The 19,880-nt window shown below is 39.2% G+C and overlaps 2 protein-coding genes across 9 annotated transcripts in view; one reads left to right on the forward strand and one right to left on the reverse strand.

The window, feature by feature from the left end:
* Nucleotides 1-972: 972 nt before the first annotated feature.
* Nucleotides 973-6,864, reverse strand: LOC121943634 (uncharacterized). Of its 2 annotated transcripts, XM_042487205.2 has the most exons (6): nt 6,094-6,859; nt 5,355-5,450; nt 4,375-4,487; nt 3,248-3,371; nt 2,978-3,150; nt 973-2,849 (listed from the first exon to the last, which is right to left on the reverse strand). In XM_042487205.2, exons 1-6 carry the CDS (start codon nt 6,131-6,133, stop codon nt 2,784-2,786), a joined length of 612 nt encoding a protein of 203 aa, XP_042343139.1. In that variant the 5' UTR covers nt 6,134-6,859; the 3' UTR covers nt 973-2,783. The 2 variants fall into 2 exon arrangements, with proteins under 2 accessions (XP_042343139.1, XP_042343141.1); XM_042487207.2 differs by lacking the exon at nt 5,355-5,450 and having other exon boundaries at nt 6,094-6,864.
* A 2,238-nt stretch (nt 6,865-9,102) lies between these two features.
* The window catches only part of usp32 (ubiquitin specific peptidase 32), a 74,203-nt gene continuing 63,425 nt past the window's right edge, over nt 9,103-19,880 (forward strand). For all 7 annotated transcript variants that reach the window (XM_042486600.2, XM_088079380.1, XM_042486603.2 and 4 more), the window contains exon 1: nt 9,103-9,307. In XM_042486600.2, the coding sequence (XP_042342534.1) occupies nt 9,250-9,307 (58 nt within the window). In that variant the 5' untranslated portion in view covers nt 9,103-9,249. The remainder of the gene's footprint in view (nt 9,308-19,880) is intronic.

Here is a 19,880-nt window from a genome sequence, read left to right on the forward strand (position 1 = left end):
ACAATTTAACAAGCAACTACCAAAAATGAGCAAAAAAGTGAAAATCAATGAAAAATAAGAATAAGTAAGTAAATAGCTATGGAAAGTTAGCCAAAAAAAGTAATAAAAAGTTAACCTACAAGAAAATGACCAAAGAATTAAGGAAAAAAAAAGTTGGGCTTACAAGAAAATAAACTGAAAAATTGCACCAAAACAAACAAATAAACAAACAAAACAGGAAGTGACCTTAAAAAGTGCTTAAATACAACAGTAAATATACATTTTAAACATTTTTTTCCATAACTGAATTAATTAATTTTAAGAATTATGAATAAAGTTCTCTCAACACGTTTCCCTAGCTTTTTGACAACTTTCTAATGATGTTTGAAATCGACACAAGGAAACTGATGTTGATCCACGTTTCAGAGGGTTAAATCAGTTCAGCTGGTAAACATCAGAGCGGTCATTCACTGGTTTTTCCTGGCGTAGCCTCCATCTGCTCTGTCGTCAGACAGAAACCGTCCATCAGTTGTGCTCATATATTCATTCCCCTTTTTTATCCATGTCTTTGACAGTTTTGTGTTTTCACCTGGTAGGTCTTTCAGTAAATATTTCACATTTTAAGAAACTCAGTCTTCTGATTTGTGTGAGTATGAATGTCGAGTAACTGAGCACCAGGAGAACTCAGTTTATGAGACTACACACTGATGGTGCTCTCAGGTTTTAACGTCTGTTATTTCACAGAAGACTAATTGTTTCTGATAGCCAGAGTTGATTCTCGTCACTCAACTTTGCAGATTTCTCTTTTTAGTTAATGTACACTTTAGTTTTATTTTCAAATGCTATAAATAAAATGGCTGCGCCCAAAAGCCAGTGAAAATTTGCAGCTGAAGATTTGAGCTGAGAGATGAGCGGGAATATCTGAGAAGATGGAGGGAAATTTACCCATGCTTATTTACAGATAAAAAAACACATTATTATGATACAAAGATGGTCAGCAGATTCTCCCTTTAATAATAAACATAATGTGCAAAAACAAATAAAGCCACAGCTTAGCATTTTTAACACAGTCACACATCTATGATTAAAAAAACATTTTTCAAAGGCAAAAAGCTCATGTAACCAAATCATTAAGTCAAGAAATTCCCACAAATTTGACATGAAATATGATTGCCATCACAAGAAAGTCAAGTATCTTTGCATTTCTTGGCTTATTTCATACCGGAAATGGTGTCAGGTTTTTTTTTCTTAACCCACAGTGAGCCTCCTGCTGAAGTCAAACTGAGAATAAACTGCAGGTGTGAGGTTTCCACAGCAGTAACAGAAAAGCCATCTACTGTTGTATCTGCTTCAGCTGAGACATTCAGCACTCGTCAACATTCTTAACATGTAGTAACACATGTTGGTATGTTTAGCAGCAAGTGGGCAGCTGTAAATATACATGAGTCACTGTGGCTGGAGTGCAGTACGCTGCAGTCTGACACCAAACTGAATCCCTGCAGATACAGGCCTTCTGATCAACGTGTACACCAAGTCTGTCCCTTTACTGGCTGCCGTCATCTCATACGGCTAATTAAAACAATCCCAAATACTCTTAGCACCAACACAAACTGTTGTTTGATGCAGACATTTTACACTTCTCACCGGCCTGCTGACACATCTATGAAAACGGTTCAGTCTTTGCTGAGGTGGAAGAGTAATTGTGTCCTGGTGCAACACATTCTCACTCCCAGCTCGCACTTACACTAGGTCAGTGGCCCTACCCGTCAAAACATAACGCACTGAGCACCCCTCCTGCATCAGCTTTGGACATTCAGGGATGTTTAGTTTCTGCTTCTGTATTTTAAAAAAAGAGTTAAAACACAGGTCAGACTTTATTTTTAGGTTTACCTTCTTAGGTTTAGGCATCAAAAGCACATAAAAAACATCATGGTTTGCCTTAAAATAAGTGTGTTTGTTATCAACGTAATATAGTGTCATGTGGCATAAATCACTAGCACAGTATGCTACACATACTACCACACCATGTTGTTATTAAAATAACTTTTGGTTTCACACAGGACACAAACAAACTCCTGTGAGCCCGCTGTTTGACCCGTCAAAAAATGCTACTAAACAGTGCGTGTGATGATAAATCAGCACAATATGATTTTTATAAACCTGATTTAATTAAAACAGCTGCTGTATAATGGAAACAGAACCATTTCATCATTATCCCTGTCTTCATCAGTTGCTTTGTTTTGTTTTGGGGTTTTTTTGGTGTTGTATAAAATAAATATAATAATAATAATAATAATAATATAATAAAACACGGGAAGAAGGTGATGAGCAACTTAGCATGAAATTGCCAAAAAATTAGCAAGAAATTAATAAAAACCTACAAGAAAATTACCTGAAAATAAGCAAAACAAACAAACAAAAAAGGAAAATGACCTCAAGAACGTGCTTTTTTCTGTAATATAATCCTAAATATATAATAATGAGAATTATACATAGTTTTCTGGACATGTCCTCTCATTTTTTGATAACATCAAATACTTAAATTTTTATTTATTTTTTCATCTTGAGGGACATTTCTTACCAAGTTGCTCATTGTGTTTTTCTCGTGCTTCTGAATGAAATCAAACCAGTTTTGTCAGGTTTCAGAGAAAATGCTTGTGAAAGGCATCTGAACACAGCACAAGGAAACTGATGTCCATGCAGGTGTTAAAGGCTTAAACGAAGATGCCGTTCAGGTGGTGGAATAATGTCAGCAATATTCCAGCGTAGACTGTTCAGTATAAGCTCACTGTGCTGAGTGGTTTTCAGTTCTTCTTCTCTTCTGTCTCATCACTGGTGAGGTATTCAATGTGTGTCCATATGCACCATATCTGCAGACAGACACAGCTGTGAGTCAGCTCCACATGCACAAATACAACATGAAACATGAGCAGCAGTTATTTCAATACAGCTTCAGCTTTAGTCAGCATGATGTGTGTGATTATCAGGTTGTCTGTACCTCCACAGAGAGAGCCAGCAGGCGGCCTGCAGCCAGCAGCAGGGTCCCCACAGCCTGGACCCAGGGAGGCAGGGACAGCCAGTGAGACAGCAGATCCCACTGGTACCCATACAGCCACAGGGGGAGGCAGTGCAGCCCACTCACCACCCAGCTGCCAAGAGGGGTCCGAAACCCTAACAGAGCCACATCCACACTTCACTTTCAGATTCATTTATGGAAAACCTTCAGCTGCACAGTACATGACCTTACTGATGGTGACGGACTTGTTACCGTTTGCCATGACGGCTTGTATGAATCGAGGGCTGCTGATGAAACTGGTTTTCCACTGGTCTCCTCTGGCACTGTGGTTACACACAAACACACACCACTCCAGAGCAGACACCAGCCAACCCCACTGTAACACCAAACACACACAGCATACATCAGACAGGAAGCATTTAGAGAGAAACATTAAGACCACCCCAAACACACACTTACACACACACAAAAACGTTACACTGTTTTAGAAGCACACATTAAAGGAAGTGACAGATTGCATTTCACTGAAATGTATCCAAATGATTTCATGTGCCAGATAGATAGGTAGATCGATAGATAGATAGATAGATAGATAGATAGGCTCATTAAGGCTATGTTAACGCTGGACGTAGAGGCACTGTGATATGACAATTGTCACGCTTAAAGCCTGCTGGCTGTGCACATCAGAGGCTAATTCCTCTAAGCCAGTCAGCAGCTGATCTGCTCCTCTGCTCTTTTCTATTCACATGAAGAGGTCTGTCTTTGTATGCTTGCGTGCGTGTGTGTGTGTGTGTGTGTGTGTGTGTGCGTGTGTGTCTGCTTGTCTCTCTGGCGCTCTATTTAGACACATTTGACAAATAAGCAGAATACGTAAGCATGGGATGCATATTTTATAATTTATAAGAATCAGATCAGTTATATCATATGTAATATGTCTTTGATTTTGTTCAGAGTAGATTATCAGTGTGTTTTCCTGCCAGATTCACTTATAGCTTGCAGAAACAGATACTGCAATTATTGTTGCAGATTGTGACCCCGCTTTATTTTAGTGTCTAAAATTCATTTTGCTGCTAACCAGTGTACCTAACAGGACAGAGCTGAGCTTTAGTGGAAGTCTGCCTGTCTGCTTTTCCAAACTGGAAGTGTGATGACTGACATCTACACTGACTATGGATCAGTACCTCATGTTGTACAACCCTACACCAAAAAAAGGAAACTATACTTTCAACACTGGAGCCAAAGGGAAGGTGGCAGCACTCCACAGAAAATCTGCACGCTCTGCAGCGCTTCCATGTCCAGGGTGAACTCTGCGTAATGTGAGCACTTGGTGTGAATATGTGTGCGCTCTGTATGTGTTGAATGTTATGCAGCCACCAGACCTCGAACAGCCGGCTCCATAGCATGCCTCTGCCCAGGTTGTCCACCACGACATCCAGCCAGGCTCCAAACCTGGAGCTCTGGCCCAGCCTCCTCGCTAACCAGCCATCCACTCCTGCACAGTGAGCATCATCACAGGTTACAGAGTGCTTGTGTCCTGTACACACAATGACAGTATAACAGTAATAACAGCAATAACAGTCATTTTAACAGCAGACATTTGGACTTTTTATAGTGGGCGAGTTATTGCTGACAAAATTAATTAATGACAGGCTCACTCTATTCAAGTGTCCCAGTTAGATTTACAGTGGTCTAATGGTTTGAAGTCATCCCGTGGCATGAAAATTGATGGTTATCATACTGCTTATCTATAGTATTGGAAAAATCTGACACTGTGTTGAGACTCTCACCTTTACATGAGTTATTTTCAAAAGAGAGAATTTTTACACAAACTTTGATTTAGAAAAAAAGGTTTCAGGTTTTAACTACAGTAATAAAATGCTTAACTTAAATAAAACTTCTGTTTTCATTACTTTAAGGGTCATTGTAACTGAAAATGATTATCCTGTAATACTGGCTTACACTGACACCTCGATATTTTCTGAAATGGTTATCACACTGGGAAAGTCATGACAGTGTGACAGTGAACCGGCATGCACAACACCAGGACCTTGAAAATGAAGCAGCTGAATAGAATGCAGCCAGCATTCAGGTTTTTTTTACTGATGCTGTGCTTTTACTTTGACATGTCACAATGTCCTCTGTGGACAAAGACCTTTAAGCACAGGTGTAATCGATATTATTAGTGATGATTGTTTCAGTGCTGGGAGGAGAGGCCGGTATTATTTATAATATTATTTACACTGTACGTATGAAATTGGTGCAAAATATGATCGACCACAAGCAACACCATTTCAAGACCATCAGTGAAAGAACTCAAAGCCTGTCCCCACAGGTCAGACACTGTCAACACACACATTACCATCGAGAGCGATGGACAGCGAGTAAAGACAAACGAAGACTGCTGGTGTCTCATACGCAGCCCAGGCAGCCAGCACAAGGCCAATCCTGACGTACCCTGAAAGACACACACACACACACACAACTCATTCAGAAAGCCAAGTGAAGGATGGCCCAGCACCTGTACTAGGTTAACCCTTTGAAACCTGGATAAACTCCACAATCATTTCACAAGTATATACACCTTTTAGCGAACAGGTTCGATTGCTTTCAGAAATATGTAACGAACAATGTCCTGCAAATTGCACGAAATGAGCAGATTTAGGAAATCATTTTTAAAGCTATGGGGAAAATATTAGGAAAACTATATGTATAATGATCTGAATAAAAAATATAGTTAAATTTATGTTACAGCATTATTATTTTTAAGCACCTTTTGTGCTCACTTTTATCCAGCTAATTTCCTTGTTTGTTGCTATCTTTTCGCTTAATTTCCTCTTATAAGTTGCTCATTACCTTCTTTACGTTTTGGAGAGATATCAAGCCAACTTGCTCAGGTTTTAAAGGGTTAAATACGTTTATATTTATTTCCATGTTTTTATCACAGTGACATTTTTCACCGTCACTTATTAACACAAAATCATAGTTAAATGACATTCATCCGATCAACTCGGGTCAAATATTATAGCGCGCGCGCACACACACACACACACACACACACACACACACACACAGTGTCTACCATGTCAAAAGTTCCTCACCGATAACATTGGGCCAGAACAGCAGAACCTGCAGTCCCATCACGGAGAGAAAGATGACGCAACCTGGCGCGTGCTCACCTGTCTAACTGTTATAGCAAACGAACATGCGCAATGCTCTTAATCCCGACATTACTTTGCTCACGTTTTTATCTCGTGGTGTCCACGGGCAGCCGAGATGTCAGCCGTATGGCTTTAAAGCGGTGTGCACGCGCTTTCACCCTGCTCAAGTAAACTACATAGGAAGTAGGAAGCTGACAAAGCTGTCGTACGCACTACGCACAGCCTTCGGGCGCCGTGCCAAACTCCGGCTGCGTTCCATTTTGCTTCGGAGGGTTTATGAGAAGGTCCCTAACTGCGGGAACTGACCCGGAAGTGAGCGGCTGTCACGATAAGAGCTGTTGGAATCCTCTTAATGTTGAGGCAGTTACTCTGTAAGGTGCGTCAGTGTGCTCTGGATAGGCAGTTTGTTCGGTACAAAAGGTTCAATCACAGAAAATGTAAATGTAAATAAAGGAGGCGTGTCGTCCAGCCTCAACATAGAAAAACTCCGCTCACAAGAAGCAGTACTCACTGGGATCATGGATCTATTATAATCGCCTGGGATCGCAACTGCTATTTTGCAGAGCCTGTAGAGCTCAAAAAGACACTTCGTTATATGGCTCAATGAACTGTATTAGCTCTACTGTACTGGAGGGTCTCTGCATCCCAGTCTGTATTTTCCTGTCTAAGTTTCTGCTGAACGGATGCAGTTCACCTAGTGCGCTAGAATAAAGGGCTTAAAGGGCTCTGAGTCATGCGCCACTGAGCAGCTCTCATAGAAATGAATGAGGCCCCGCCCCCACTGCTGTATCCAGACTTCCTTATACATCCATGATCATTATAATACATCCATGATCATGGATCATGCCCCATCATGCCCCATCCGCGCTTCCAGTGGCGGTGCAGCGCTCTAAGCGATCAGACTGGAAACAAATGCACACGCTTTTGTTCCGCTTTTCGCGATATCGCAATTTTTATTATTGTATTATTTTTGTTCGGAGTTGGAGTTCCAAAGAACCCCCACCAACTCTTTAAATGCCAGGTTTTTGTCATGATGCCACTATGTTTTTAGACGAAAAAAATAATTATTTTCAATATAATACATGCTAAGTAGATTTATCTTTAATATTATTATTATTATTATTATTATTATTATTATTATTATTATTATTATTATTATTATTATTATTATTATTATTCTGATTATCACACCCTGGGATATGTCAGTGATTAGCAGCAACATTGATAGTGACAGTTCAACTAGTGAAAATAGCATTTTCTCCATATGCCAAATATGGTCAAAAACTAAATAAATTAGGTCATCAAATGGAAAACAGTAAAAATGAAAAATTCCACAGATTCACACAAATTCCAAGGCAAAGGCCCCAAAAGACTCCCAGAAATAATACAATGCATGTTTTTTTATGATTTGATGGCTGTGGGATAAAACATTACAGTTTGAATGAGTTTTAATGGAGTTTTTTTGCACTTAACTGTCTGAATGTAACAATTTTGTTTAGACTTATTGTAGGAGCTGAGCTGGAAATTCTAAGAATAAACAAAAATACACACTAACTAAAAATTATATCATATGCATGAACACAGCCAAAATTATCAAAAAATGAAGAATGAAAAGCACAAAAAGTGCACCAAACAGTCCCTAAGGTTAAAAAAGTTTCATATTAAAGTATTCATTGATGTTACCTTGTCAGGTCCTTTTTTTGTAAAATTCAAAAATGATATTGATTTAAGTTGTGTCTTAGCTATGTAATGCCAACACTAAAAACTATCCATCTGGAAATGTATACACACACCCCTAAACTGTTGAACTGAAACTCAAAAATTAAAAAATTGCAAAGTGATTATGATTTGCAGACAATGCCTGTGAAAGACATTTCCACCAGCAAGTTCTCCTCTTTTGGAACCTATTATATCAGCACAGTTTTACACCAATACACCCTGGTGGAACAACAGGTATATTTTTAGTAATTGAAAATCATTGTTTTTAGGAATTTGGATGGAAAGGGGACTCTGGGCTATAATGCATTTAATGGATGAGACTGGTCATTTTTTTAAATTATAGAGATTTTTATGACAAATTTAAATTTCATTCTCCATTAGAGAATACATAAAGTGATAAAGGGCATTACAGTTCCTCTTCAGACAACGATTTGGCAACTTTTGGTGTAATTTAATAATGTTTCAGAAACCCATTTTGTATTGAAGTTATCAACTTAAAAGTAGCAAGCAGTTCATTAATAAGTTTATTAGAAAAGCTCTTCCAATATAATACTATCTTAATTTACTGTAAAGAAAGTATGTTCTTCAAGAATACAGTGATGATGAGGTAAGGGAAATAAGGAAACACTGTTTATCCTGTCTAATACTGAAATGATTCTAAGATGAGGCCAATTATGCAGTAACGTAGGCTACTGAAAATGAAAGGCTGAGAGTATAAAGGACATATGTGTGTACACACATACACACGTGGATAATTGAGGCGGGTATATTGAAAATATAATAAATATAATTCTGAAATTGATAAAAGATAAATAAAACATAGGCCCATAAATAAAAATATCTAAATAATTTGAAATAGAATTCTGTAGGTGTTCAAGTAAAGGTATAAGTGCTACAATAATTATAAAACACTGAAACATATTTTTGTTCGAAATGAAACCAATGACACTAACCATGTAGCAGAGGAGCCACAGGGTGGAGCTACTTGCACTTCTTTACAACCTCCACACACACAGACACCAGACTACACAGTCAATGATTCACACACACTCACACAGCTCCCTATGACTACGCATTATGATTCATGAAATGCTTTTTTGTAATGTGAGACAAAGAGGGGAGAAACTTTGTGAAGTTACTGAGATGAAAATAAAACGCTAGTGTCTGCCATGTTGGTTGTGTTTACAAGGAGCTGATCAACTGACCTGTAGAGTCAGATCATGTGACAGAATGGAGGCGTCGCTGAAAACGTTCACCCGTTCACCACATACACATACCACCAGGAACCCATTTCACAACAAACGGTTAAGGCGACAAATTATTTTCATCAACTCTGTGTGCATTCATTTCCCCACATCGCAATGAAATGAGGGGAGCATGGGCGCCAAAGAGTCGAGGATAGGATTTCTGTCGTATGACGAGGCCGTTAAGAGAGGTAAGCCGAAAAGCAATGGGCTAAATCCACCTCTGTTGCGCTAGCTTAGCTAACTGTTAACTGACAGCTTTTAGGCTAGCCCGGCACATAGCAGGAGGACGTCCTGACCACACATTAAAATGTAGCGGTTTAAGTGGCCTTGGCTATTTTATACAGTAGACACCTGTCAAAAAACACCACGCGGCCTCTATGTCACTGCTAGGACCCATTAGTCAGTTCAGTATGGAAAAATGTCGGAGAACTCCACGCTATTTAATAACATGCTAAGTTTCATATAAGCTAAGCCGCTATTTTCTGCGGTTGTCTTCCACCACAGTATACAACGTTGTGATGCAGTAATACGCGTTTAGAGTAATTAAATAATAGATACTTTGTAGCTAAAGGTCAGTGTATGGACTGTGGCCATCCCGTATTGTGTTATTTTTCCTATTAATATGGAAATAGAGCTGATTTGTTTTTTTTAAGCCAGGTGCCTTCGTTTATAAGCAAGGTCACGTAAAATTGACAAATTTTTTGGACAGTGTCTGGCGTGACGTTCTCTCCATGGCTACGAAAGCGTTGGTTGAGTGTTTTTTGTTGGCTAACGAGGAGGGATGGGCTGGCCTGACAGTATGGGCAAATCACTAATGCATAGACAGTCTTGAATGTGTGCTAACTTTTTGGCTAACACCACAGTGTGCCACTTCACTAGCATAGCTTTATCACCATAGCTAGCTAACGTGGAGTAAGTTAACGTCAACGTCTGCACTGCTGTTAGCTTAACGTTACTGTTTACTAGCTAGACAGTTAGCTAGCTGGGTGGCTTCAGCTAAGTTCCCAGAGGGAACTACCTCTTGACTGTTTATTTTAGCCTCTGTCTGGCGCATTTCAAGCCTAACCCTGTGATATGGGCTAATGTTAATGGTCGGTGTTTGTGCTGGGGGACTGTCAGCTTGCTCTGCTAAACTGCACACGTAGTTAGCTAATGTTAGCTATGTACGCTGGACGTTTGGGAGAACAGCTGTGCTTCACGTTGCTGTCGTTGCATTAAGTTTCGTCAGAATTTTGCTTGTGGACATTTTTCTACACTGGGAGAGCCATTGGTAAATCACTGATAAACAAGGTCTCTCAGACCTGTATGTACCGCAACGTCCGTGAATGTATTTTACAACCCATGCAGCCATAGGTGCCTTGCTGTCAGATGAGGTCATATGGGGAAGTAAAACATGATAAGACAAATCGCAGAGTTGGGTAAAGCTGTGTTGTAACTGATGCTTAGTGTGAGTATTGGTGCACTTATGTAAGATGTGGGTGAGCATTTCTCAGGAGGCACACAGGAGATTTTATCCTTGATGGCCTTATTGCTGCACTTTACTCCCTGGGCTGGCAGTAGCTGAACTTTCTCTTGATTTCAGTTGATTAGAGGCTGTTACACATCCATCCAGGACAATTTTATATCTGAACCAGGGTTCTACAGAGAAGGCAGACAAACCTTTGCATTCATGTTTATCTCAATGTTCATATTTTTCTAAGTCATGGGCTGACAATGTTGATCAGCCACACTAATCACCAAATATTTTTCGACAAATAATTTGATTTGATTTCATGTAATACTTAATTTCACTTAAGGTGACATATGACTGTAGTAGAATCTGCAAGTCATGCATCATTATCCAATCTTGCACAGGTGCACTGTAATACACATCATAAAAGTCATAAACATTGCTGTAAGCTAGCCAGTAAACTTACCTTGCATTTAACCATAATCGTAGCATTATAACTTATGATATATTTCTCTGTGTAGTTGTGTCTGTTTTTCTGTTTGTTGTTTGGTCCCTTGGTTTGTCAGTTTGTCTTTCACATATACTATTTGTGGCCCACCACACAGTATTGGTTAATCAAGCAAGATCAATCAGCATTTTTCCTGTTTTTGCCGCTCATGGCAGGACTATTATACAGTTGAAGATGTGCACCAAATGGAAACCATGCAGGTGGAACTAGTGTGTTTTCATAAAGACGATAAACAAGCTAACAAAGAATTGAGTGTGACAGTTTCAACAGCGAGAGCCACTGCTTCAGGAGATGAAAACTTTTTTAATTGAATATTAAAACATGTTTTTCTAATCTGTATGCAACTGGATTAGCTTCTTGACAAAGAGGAATGAGGATATAATATATAAATTTGCAGAGGGGGCCCCTGGACAAAGCAAGTTGAGTATCCTTTCTATTGAAATCAACTCTTGGGTTGATGATGTCATGCACAACTGAACATTACTAGCATACATATCTCTGTAAAGTTGCATGCACGAACCTTACTGGGTTTTTTTTGTGGTTTTGATTTGTTTTTTTGGGGTTTTTGTTGTTGCCAAAAGCTAACGCGACTGTTAGTGCCATTTATTGGGGCACTCTGATCTGATCATATTCAGCAGCTGTGTAATCCCGCTTTTAAGTGAAATGTCTTTTTGGAGACTTTGTTAAATAAATCCATTATAGTAAATCTGACACTGAATGTCTTCTGTGATAATCGATCTGTTTGTCCGAGTTAAAAACACTCTCCGTTGTCATTAGCTGTCATCATGACTGGACTGAGTCTGTTGACCAATGAAAGGATGTCTGTCTGACTTGTGGACCAATCAGAGGCTGCGTTTCTGTCTGTGTGGCATTGCCAGGCAAAAGAGGCAATAAAAGGATGTTCAAATATTAATCATTAGAATAAGTTAGAATTGATAAAGAAATCACAATTATCCAAATACCAGCTGATTTTATCAATAAAAAAAAAGCTTAATGTCAAGGCCAAATTGTATTGCTTTTGTTTGAACAGCGCAGGGCACAGTCATACTAGTTAAAAAAAAAAGAAGAAAAAAAAGGACAAGCTCAGACCATTAGGGTCCTGACACACCAAGCCGGTAACCGTTGGGCTTTCAGTGAGTGTCTGCCGCCCTCATTTTTACCGTGTGTCCTGCACCGGTGGCACTAGTTGGCCCTTGTCGTTCCTTGTTGGCCATTTTTCTTCTGTACGCTGAAGCACACTGAATTGGGGTTGGAGCTGGGAGAGAGAAATCACTCTGATTGCCATTTGCACATGGATGTGAGAGAAATGTGAATGATTCAAGTGAATCATTGAAGAAATTGAAGAAAAAAAATTAAGTCAAGAGGCTTTGAGATGGAAACAAGCTTCAGTGGTTCCCCTATTCTTCCAGCAGCGGTGCAGAATTGCGAATGTTTTTTTTTTTTTTTTCTTTTTGCCCCTGGAAGATATATAGCGCATTTGCTAACACGAGATGGATAATTCAGTAACTGTGAACAAATATGTGTCAAACATAACATGTTCACAGTTATTGAATTGTGAAGTTGAATTGTGTTTAATAAAATGCTTTCCATCCCCCATATGCTGTTACAGGAGCTCCTGCAGATGGGGCTAGAATTAAATTTTGACATCTAGTGTTTCAGTTACTTTAGTGACTCTAACATGGCTTGAAAAAACAATTGATGACTGTTAACAAGTACAAAGCAGATACAAGTTACCTCCATAAAACTGTAGTTGAAAGAAATGTAAGCAATGAGGAGGGACTTGTGTTTTTAGTTTTGGCTTAGGTAAGTGACAAACCACTTGAAAAGGTAGTATTTTATATTTATTTTAAATAAAAAATTCTCACCCGAGCCATCCTCCTTCTCTGATTAATAAAGTACAGCTCCACAGCACCAGCACGGAAGCTAAGTGATGTGCTGCTGTGGACGGGGCCGTGACAAAACATATTTTGGTCACCTAAAAAAATCTCTATCACTTTAAGTGTCCATTATATTTGAATAATGGTTCTGCTTTACCTTCCACAACAGCTGATGGAGGCAGCTGTAGAGCAGCAGCTCAGCCGTTCAGCGGAGTAAAATGTTTCTCAGTGGAGTCTGGTTTTTTCTGATATCACAGCTTCAAATCTCTGTCAGCGCTGTTTTACAGCAAGGTGAAGCTGTGAAAATATTTTGAATATAGCGTGATGTGCTGGTTTTCCACCCCGAAGTTATTGTAAATAATCGGTTATGACTGTGATGTGGTTTATATCATAGACTGTATAAATAGTATATAAATAGAAGCATATCTCAACGGTAGGGCTGGGCGATAAAACGAGAACGATATCAATCACGAAATAACTTTTCCTCGATTGAAATATGAGACGTTATCGATAGAATGTCGCTAGAATGCATTCTGGAGTGTTTGAAAGCCATAGTATTTCATTATCGCGGATCAAACAGCTGATGGTGCGACAACAGTGCAGTGAGACAGACAAACAGAGCGCAGCTTCTCTACACAGCACCAAAGTGTCTGAAACAGGCACATTTGCAGAGGTGGAAAGTGACTTCTTTAGACTTCTACAGACTACTTTGTGTTAGTTTGACGTTTAATTAGACTTTGGATGAATTATTTAGAAACACCAGGCTCTGTGTCTCATCCAGCCACTCGCACTGAGCTCTTTTTATTATTACCAGGGGCAGATGTCATGTTTTTGGTGCCTGGGGCCGCATGCACATTACCTTATTTTTACTCTTTCTCTTACTGGGAATGTTGGCAGGCTGTTGACAAATGTCCGAGTAAAATGATTAACAGCACAGAAGTTTCATGGAAGATTCACACAACCTGAAGTCAGAGTCCTGCAGTCAGGAGAGGTTGGCCTATTATCAGCACAATGTGCTTAAATTTCCCTGAAGTTTGTTTAAGATGGGGCTTTTAATTTTTATATAATGCTGGGAAATTTAATAAATAATTATAAATCATATGTTTATTACACTCCAACACACCATGGTCAAATGAGTGAGTGTGTCTGAGCTAGACATCAGGTTAACAGAAATTCATGAATGTAACTGTGATGGTTGAGTGTGAGCTACAGTTTGTCAGATACACTTGACCAGTGCTGCCAGAGAAATCACTTGAGTGTTTCCCGTCATCTTATCGGCTCTTATGATATAAATGATATTATTTATGGTAAACTTGTCAAGGTTTCCCACATTCATTCATTTGTGGTGGGCCGCCATAACATGCAAGTTCACGCGTCTTGTTTCCTGACTTCTGCGTAAAGTGAACATGTTTACCAAGGCTTTGACTTCTTTCAATAGATTTAGAGTGGTACAACCTCACAGTCATTTTACACTCAAGTTTGTGTTGATTTGGCACTGCTAACTGACTGGAAAGAAGTAAGATTTACTTTTCATATAATTATATTTACACAAGACCTGTTGTTCTTAAGTGCTTTGTCTGTATACGTGCTTTGACCTTTTTTCAGATTAGTTCATGATTAATATATAACATACTAACAAGACTTGAAGTTACATGAACTAAAATGCTACCATTTATGAAAAAAGATACAGACATTTAAGTAAGGCACAGCTTTATTACAGCACAGCACTACTTCCTTGTAAAGTAATGACACCATAGAAGAATATGAATTATTTGGTATGATTTTGAAACTTTGATACTCTCAAATTTTAACTGCCTTTAAAAGAATTAACTGCACCTAATTGTTGTTTGATAATTTACCGTAGTTATTAGTGTGACTGAACTTAACATCCTGCAGCAGAAAAAACTATGAGAAAAAGAGGGGACTGTAGTACCATTTAGTGTTGTCGTAAGGGTTGTAGCAGTATACTGCTTTCAAGGTATACTGTGATGTTAAAATGAATGGTTGTCATAATGTGTACATTTGTTAATGATAACTACACAATGATTACTGTGTTTATATTTCATATCATACACCATGTGCATTCCTGTAACTTTCACTAGCAAAAAAATAAATTAAAAAAAATGTGGTGATGACGGTAATGAGCTCAATCCCGCGATAGGCATCACATAACTGTGATACTGTGGTTACTGTCACAGCCCTAACCGCGCCCCCTCTGTTTCATTTCTTCAAGGGTCATTGCAACTGTTAATAATAGTTATTGTATGAATTAAATCTCATACTATTTCAACCCTTGCTGTAATGACAATGGAATTTCTAACTTCAATACAATATCCTAAACTGCTGTCCTAAACTAAAGTAAACTAGAGGAAGAAAAAGCAGCTTGTACTGGTGTATCGATGATGTGGGAAATTAGTGTTTAAAATCTTTCAAATATTCAGTATCTATAAGCATTGCTATAAACATATTTTTCGACAAGTATCATTAGAATTTGTAGAATCAATTAATAATAATTGGCTGTGGAAGGAAAAAAATGTTTTATGATGTTGCTCTCTTTCCAACTCCATTAACAACAGCCTCATACTGAATGTTTGGTGTCATATTTGCAAGTGAAATGGGCTTTTTAAGAAGAGCACTTCCCAGTATAGCAGCGTTTCCACTCAACACTTTCAGTTTAGTACCTTTAGAATCTGCATGTCACCTGTACGAACATGGACTTTAATATTAGACCTGTTTTGCCTTAACACAGCAGACGTTGGAGGTGAGGTTACTGCTGTTTAAGGCGATGCAGAGGAACGTCTGCCCCTTAATGATCATCCATGGAACGGGGTTTCAAATTGAGTTGCTTATTTCCGAAAGAAATATTTTCCGAATATTTCCAAAAGAAACATGCAACTTAGTAACACAATCTTTGATATTTTATCAGCGCTGCTTATTTTTACCGTTTGATCTCCGTTTTTTCGGCCTCCGTTTTCATTGTACAGGAAGCAGTGTGTCGCCCTTTTCGTGTTCACAAACTGCCCTATTTCCACAAAACAGGGCATTAAAATATGTTTCTAAAAACATTTACTCAGTGCAGTAACATAATCTTGATTTACATTTGGTCAGCACTAAATAGTCAGTCCAAGTTTGAGAGAGAGACAGAATTAGTGAGGGGCAGGTAAGTCTCTTGATCCAGCTCTGTACACTTTGTGTATGTTGTGGCGGACAGTATGAGAATGTGGAAGTACAGCAGCCCATAGTTTGAGCAACAGCCCCAGAGCCAGAGACACTCCACCGGATAACATAAGTTACATCATTTGACTGTGTTTTGCCGGGGGGGAAAGTTGGGATATCTAGGCACTGGTTAGATGGAGAAAAGTCTACCACAGTTCATCTACACATACTACCCAGTTTTTTGGTCTAAAGCTGGTTGTTAATTAGCGAAATATCCCTTAGATCAGGCATGTCAAACTGGTCCACAGGGGGGCCGGTGTGGCTGCAGGTTTTGTTTCCAACCAAGTAGCAGCACACCAGACTTGACTCATTTAATCAACTGATCTCCGTCTTCAGACAGTTGATTGGTCAAACTGTGTGCTCTTGGTTGGTTGGCACAAAAACCTGCAGCCACACCGGCCCCCCTGTGGACCAGTTTGACATGCCTGCCTTAGATAATAGTGAGTGTGCATTTAGTCCTTGTCGAACAAGAGTGAAGACTCTTGACCAATCAATGGACTGCAGTGTTTCTAGCTTTCCCCTTGTAGTATGGAATCATTGTGCTATAGGTACCTCAACAGAGGTATGATAAAAAAAAACATGAGAGAATTGAGCAGTTAATACATCTACAACTTTTGACAATGGAAATAAAAAAAATTAACAGTTGTAATGTGTATCAAACGGTACTGAATGTGTGCTTGGTGAAAACAAGGCATATGTTTCTACCTGCAGGCCATTCAGTTAAGAGAGCATCGTGACAGAAAGGTCACCGGAGCTCATGTGAGTTCAGTATTTGCATGCAGCATCACTGGCCTTGGTGTTTTCTGTCGGGATGGTTCCAGTCTCGCTGGTAGCAGCAGTACAGCCAGACCCAGCTGAGTTGACAGGACAACAAACACTGAGTGTCATCACAGCGCTTTACTCTTTGATATTCTGCTGCAATGGTCATTTAGTCAGGTGGTGTGAGACGGAAAATCTGCTGTGATTGTGTGTGAGTGTGCTTGGAATGCTGGTGTTTTTGTTGAGTATGACTGAGAGAAAGGCTATGGATGCAGTGTGGTGTGTCTGGCAATAACTGTTGCATATTATGGCCCCAGGCTTTGCTGGGGGGGGGGGTTGCAGAAATCAAAGCCATTGTTTGCTCTGCACTGAATGGTAACCATTGCAGTTAATGCAGCCCAGTGTCCGAGAATACACCCATTGCATCACGGTGTCAACAATGCATGGTGTTGTCTATAATGTGGACTGCTTTGTTTTCCAACCCCATTTGTCCATCTAATTGTAACAATTTTGCTATTATCTGGTAGTACTGTTTTGTCGTCCAGTTGGCTCTTCGGTATAATAGAACACTTCTTCTCACTAATTCACTAACTAGACATTTTCTTCACGTACACTTTGGATTTTCACTGAAGTGCTTTGAGATGCTGCAGTCTAAATTCAGTTAAGTGTAAAAAATGAGAGGCACTTGAAACTTTCATGAATTTAAACTAAGGATCACTTATCATTGCCCTGGCAGATTATTGGTCGTGATATTCACGTTTTTTGTGATTAACATTTTTTGATTTGATTTTTTTTTTCTTTTTTTCAATTTGATAGCTGATGAAAAGTGCTCTACTTTGACTCTCATGCAGCCACCTCTCTCTGTCTAACTAACCTGCTTGGTTATATGTCACACGTATAGCCTGTCAACACTGAATGCTGCCATGCCACAGTCAGCATGGGTGAGCGAGCATAGGTGATTGAGTGGAGCCATGTGTTAAATGTAAGACAGCAATTATAACTAAAGTTGTAAAAACATCACAATTAGGGCTTGGCATTATATTGACGTAATGTCAATGATATGATATTAGTCTATAGATTTGGGATAAGGCTATATTGTAAGTACCAATTTGTAGTAGCTGGCTCAGCACCAGTTCTATCTATGTTTGTATGGAACGCATCACAATGTTTCTTTATAACTAATTGCACATAGAAATCCCCTGCATCATGTATAGTGACAATATTTATTTTGCTGTTTTTAGTTCTATAACTGTTATTAGGTACTAAGTTATTATAGTTTGGATAGCTTTTATTTAATATATGCATTTGTAATGAATTTCTTAATAATGTTTTACATTTGACCATATTTCTATAATTATGCAGTCCATGTTGCTGTACAAGCGAAAACACCTATGTGACAACTGACATAAAACAAAGGATTGGATCACTCTGTAAGCTCTGTATAGCCCATACCAATCAGTCAAAAAATGCCGTGATCCACCCAGATACCATTCTTTAAGTTCTGATGGGGACATACAAGCAGGGGAAACTGCTAGACCGATAAAAACGAATGTAAAATTCTATCACCTCCGAAGCTCACTAATTAACAGATTATGTCTCGCTTGTTGAATCCGTACAAAAACTTTAAATGTAAAATTAACACTTGGTTTTGTGATGAGTCAAGTGCCGAACTATTTCTTTGCTGGGTGCAGTGACTTCCTGTAGTCTTGCTGTCACTGAGGTTACTAGGGAGCCAGTGGAAAGTCCAGGATGTCACTGAAATGGCCATGTACATAACCCCCATAAAACCTTGACCTTGCATTTGTACACACCAGTTTTTATACTTCTGCTTCCTGATAATGAGTATTTCACAAAATGTTGAACTGTTCCTTTAATGCTGTTACAACACACATGTGGCCAGCAGTGCTTCATTAATCAGGACATTCTCCAAAGCCTCAGCTCGGTCCTTGCTGATCCTCATTGACTGGTAGTTAATGAAGTAGTACTTACAGACACATTCAGTTTGCCTGTAAACTTGTTTTGCTGCTTCTCTTAAGTCTGTCAAATAAACCTCCCATTGCACTCTTAAGGAAATGAAGGTATCAGAAGAATTTATACAAATCTCTATTGTGAAAATACAACAGAAGTGCAATAACACCTTGACCTTTAGCTGATTTCCTTGTTTTGACAGCTGTTTTTCTTCCTCATAAAAACTCAATTACATCAGTTCTGTATGCAGCATCCTGATATTGCAGCCCCTTTAATTTACATTATGTGCTCCTGTATATCACTTAGTTAATTCAGTAAGTGGTCAAGAAGGTAAGGCTGAAGTGTTTGGAAGAGGGAGGAGCAAAGTACAAGTCATGCATCTGTAGTATTTTGCAGAAAAAAATGCCGCCAGAAACGTTCCTTGAAGACACGTTCTTAGCCTGTTTAAAGCCAGCTGACAGCAGTCAGCGTGAGAAAGTGTTGTGTCTCTGCAGAGAGACGGCTCATAAAGCTGCACTGTAGGAGAGGTTAATGGTTACTGTGGTGAGAGAATAGGTCACGGGGCCAACTGAGATATTGTTTTTAAAAGGTCTGGATTGGAGGGACAAAGGTGTGTGTGTGTGCGCGTGTCTGTGTGTCTGAGTGTCATTATGCTTATTCTACGTATTGCATTGCTATGAGTTTACAAAAACATGGCCATCCCTGAAAAAATTAATGGCAGTACTTTGGCCTACTTTGGGTTGGACAATAACAGAAGGTTTAAGTAATGTAAATTCAAATCAAATATATACTTAAAGAGCTTGTTGTGTGTGTCTGTGGGAGGTGTGCATGTCTGTACCAGCTGGGAAGGCTACAATTAAAAACCTGAGGCCTTATGGACTCTGTTGCCCTCTGCAGGCTAGTGAGCTTATAGAGCACAGTAGAGTCTACAACCTGATGTTACTGACCTAAACCCAGTGGTGCAGGAAGTCTCTGAAGGCCAT

This window comes from Plectropomus leopardus, chromosome 6, assembly GCF_026936395.1.
Source record: "Plectropomus leopardus strain MGB_pleo_1.0 chromosome 6, ASM2693639v1, whole genome shotgun sequence".
Lineage (NCBI taxonomy): Eukaryota > Metazoa > Chordata > Actinopteri > Perciformes > Serranidae > Plectropomus > Plectropomus leopardus.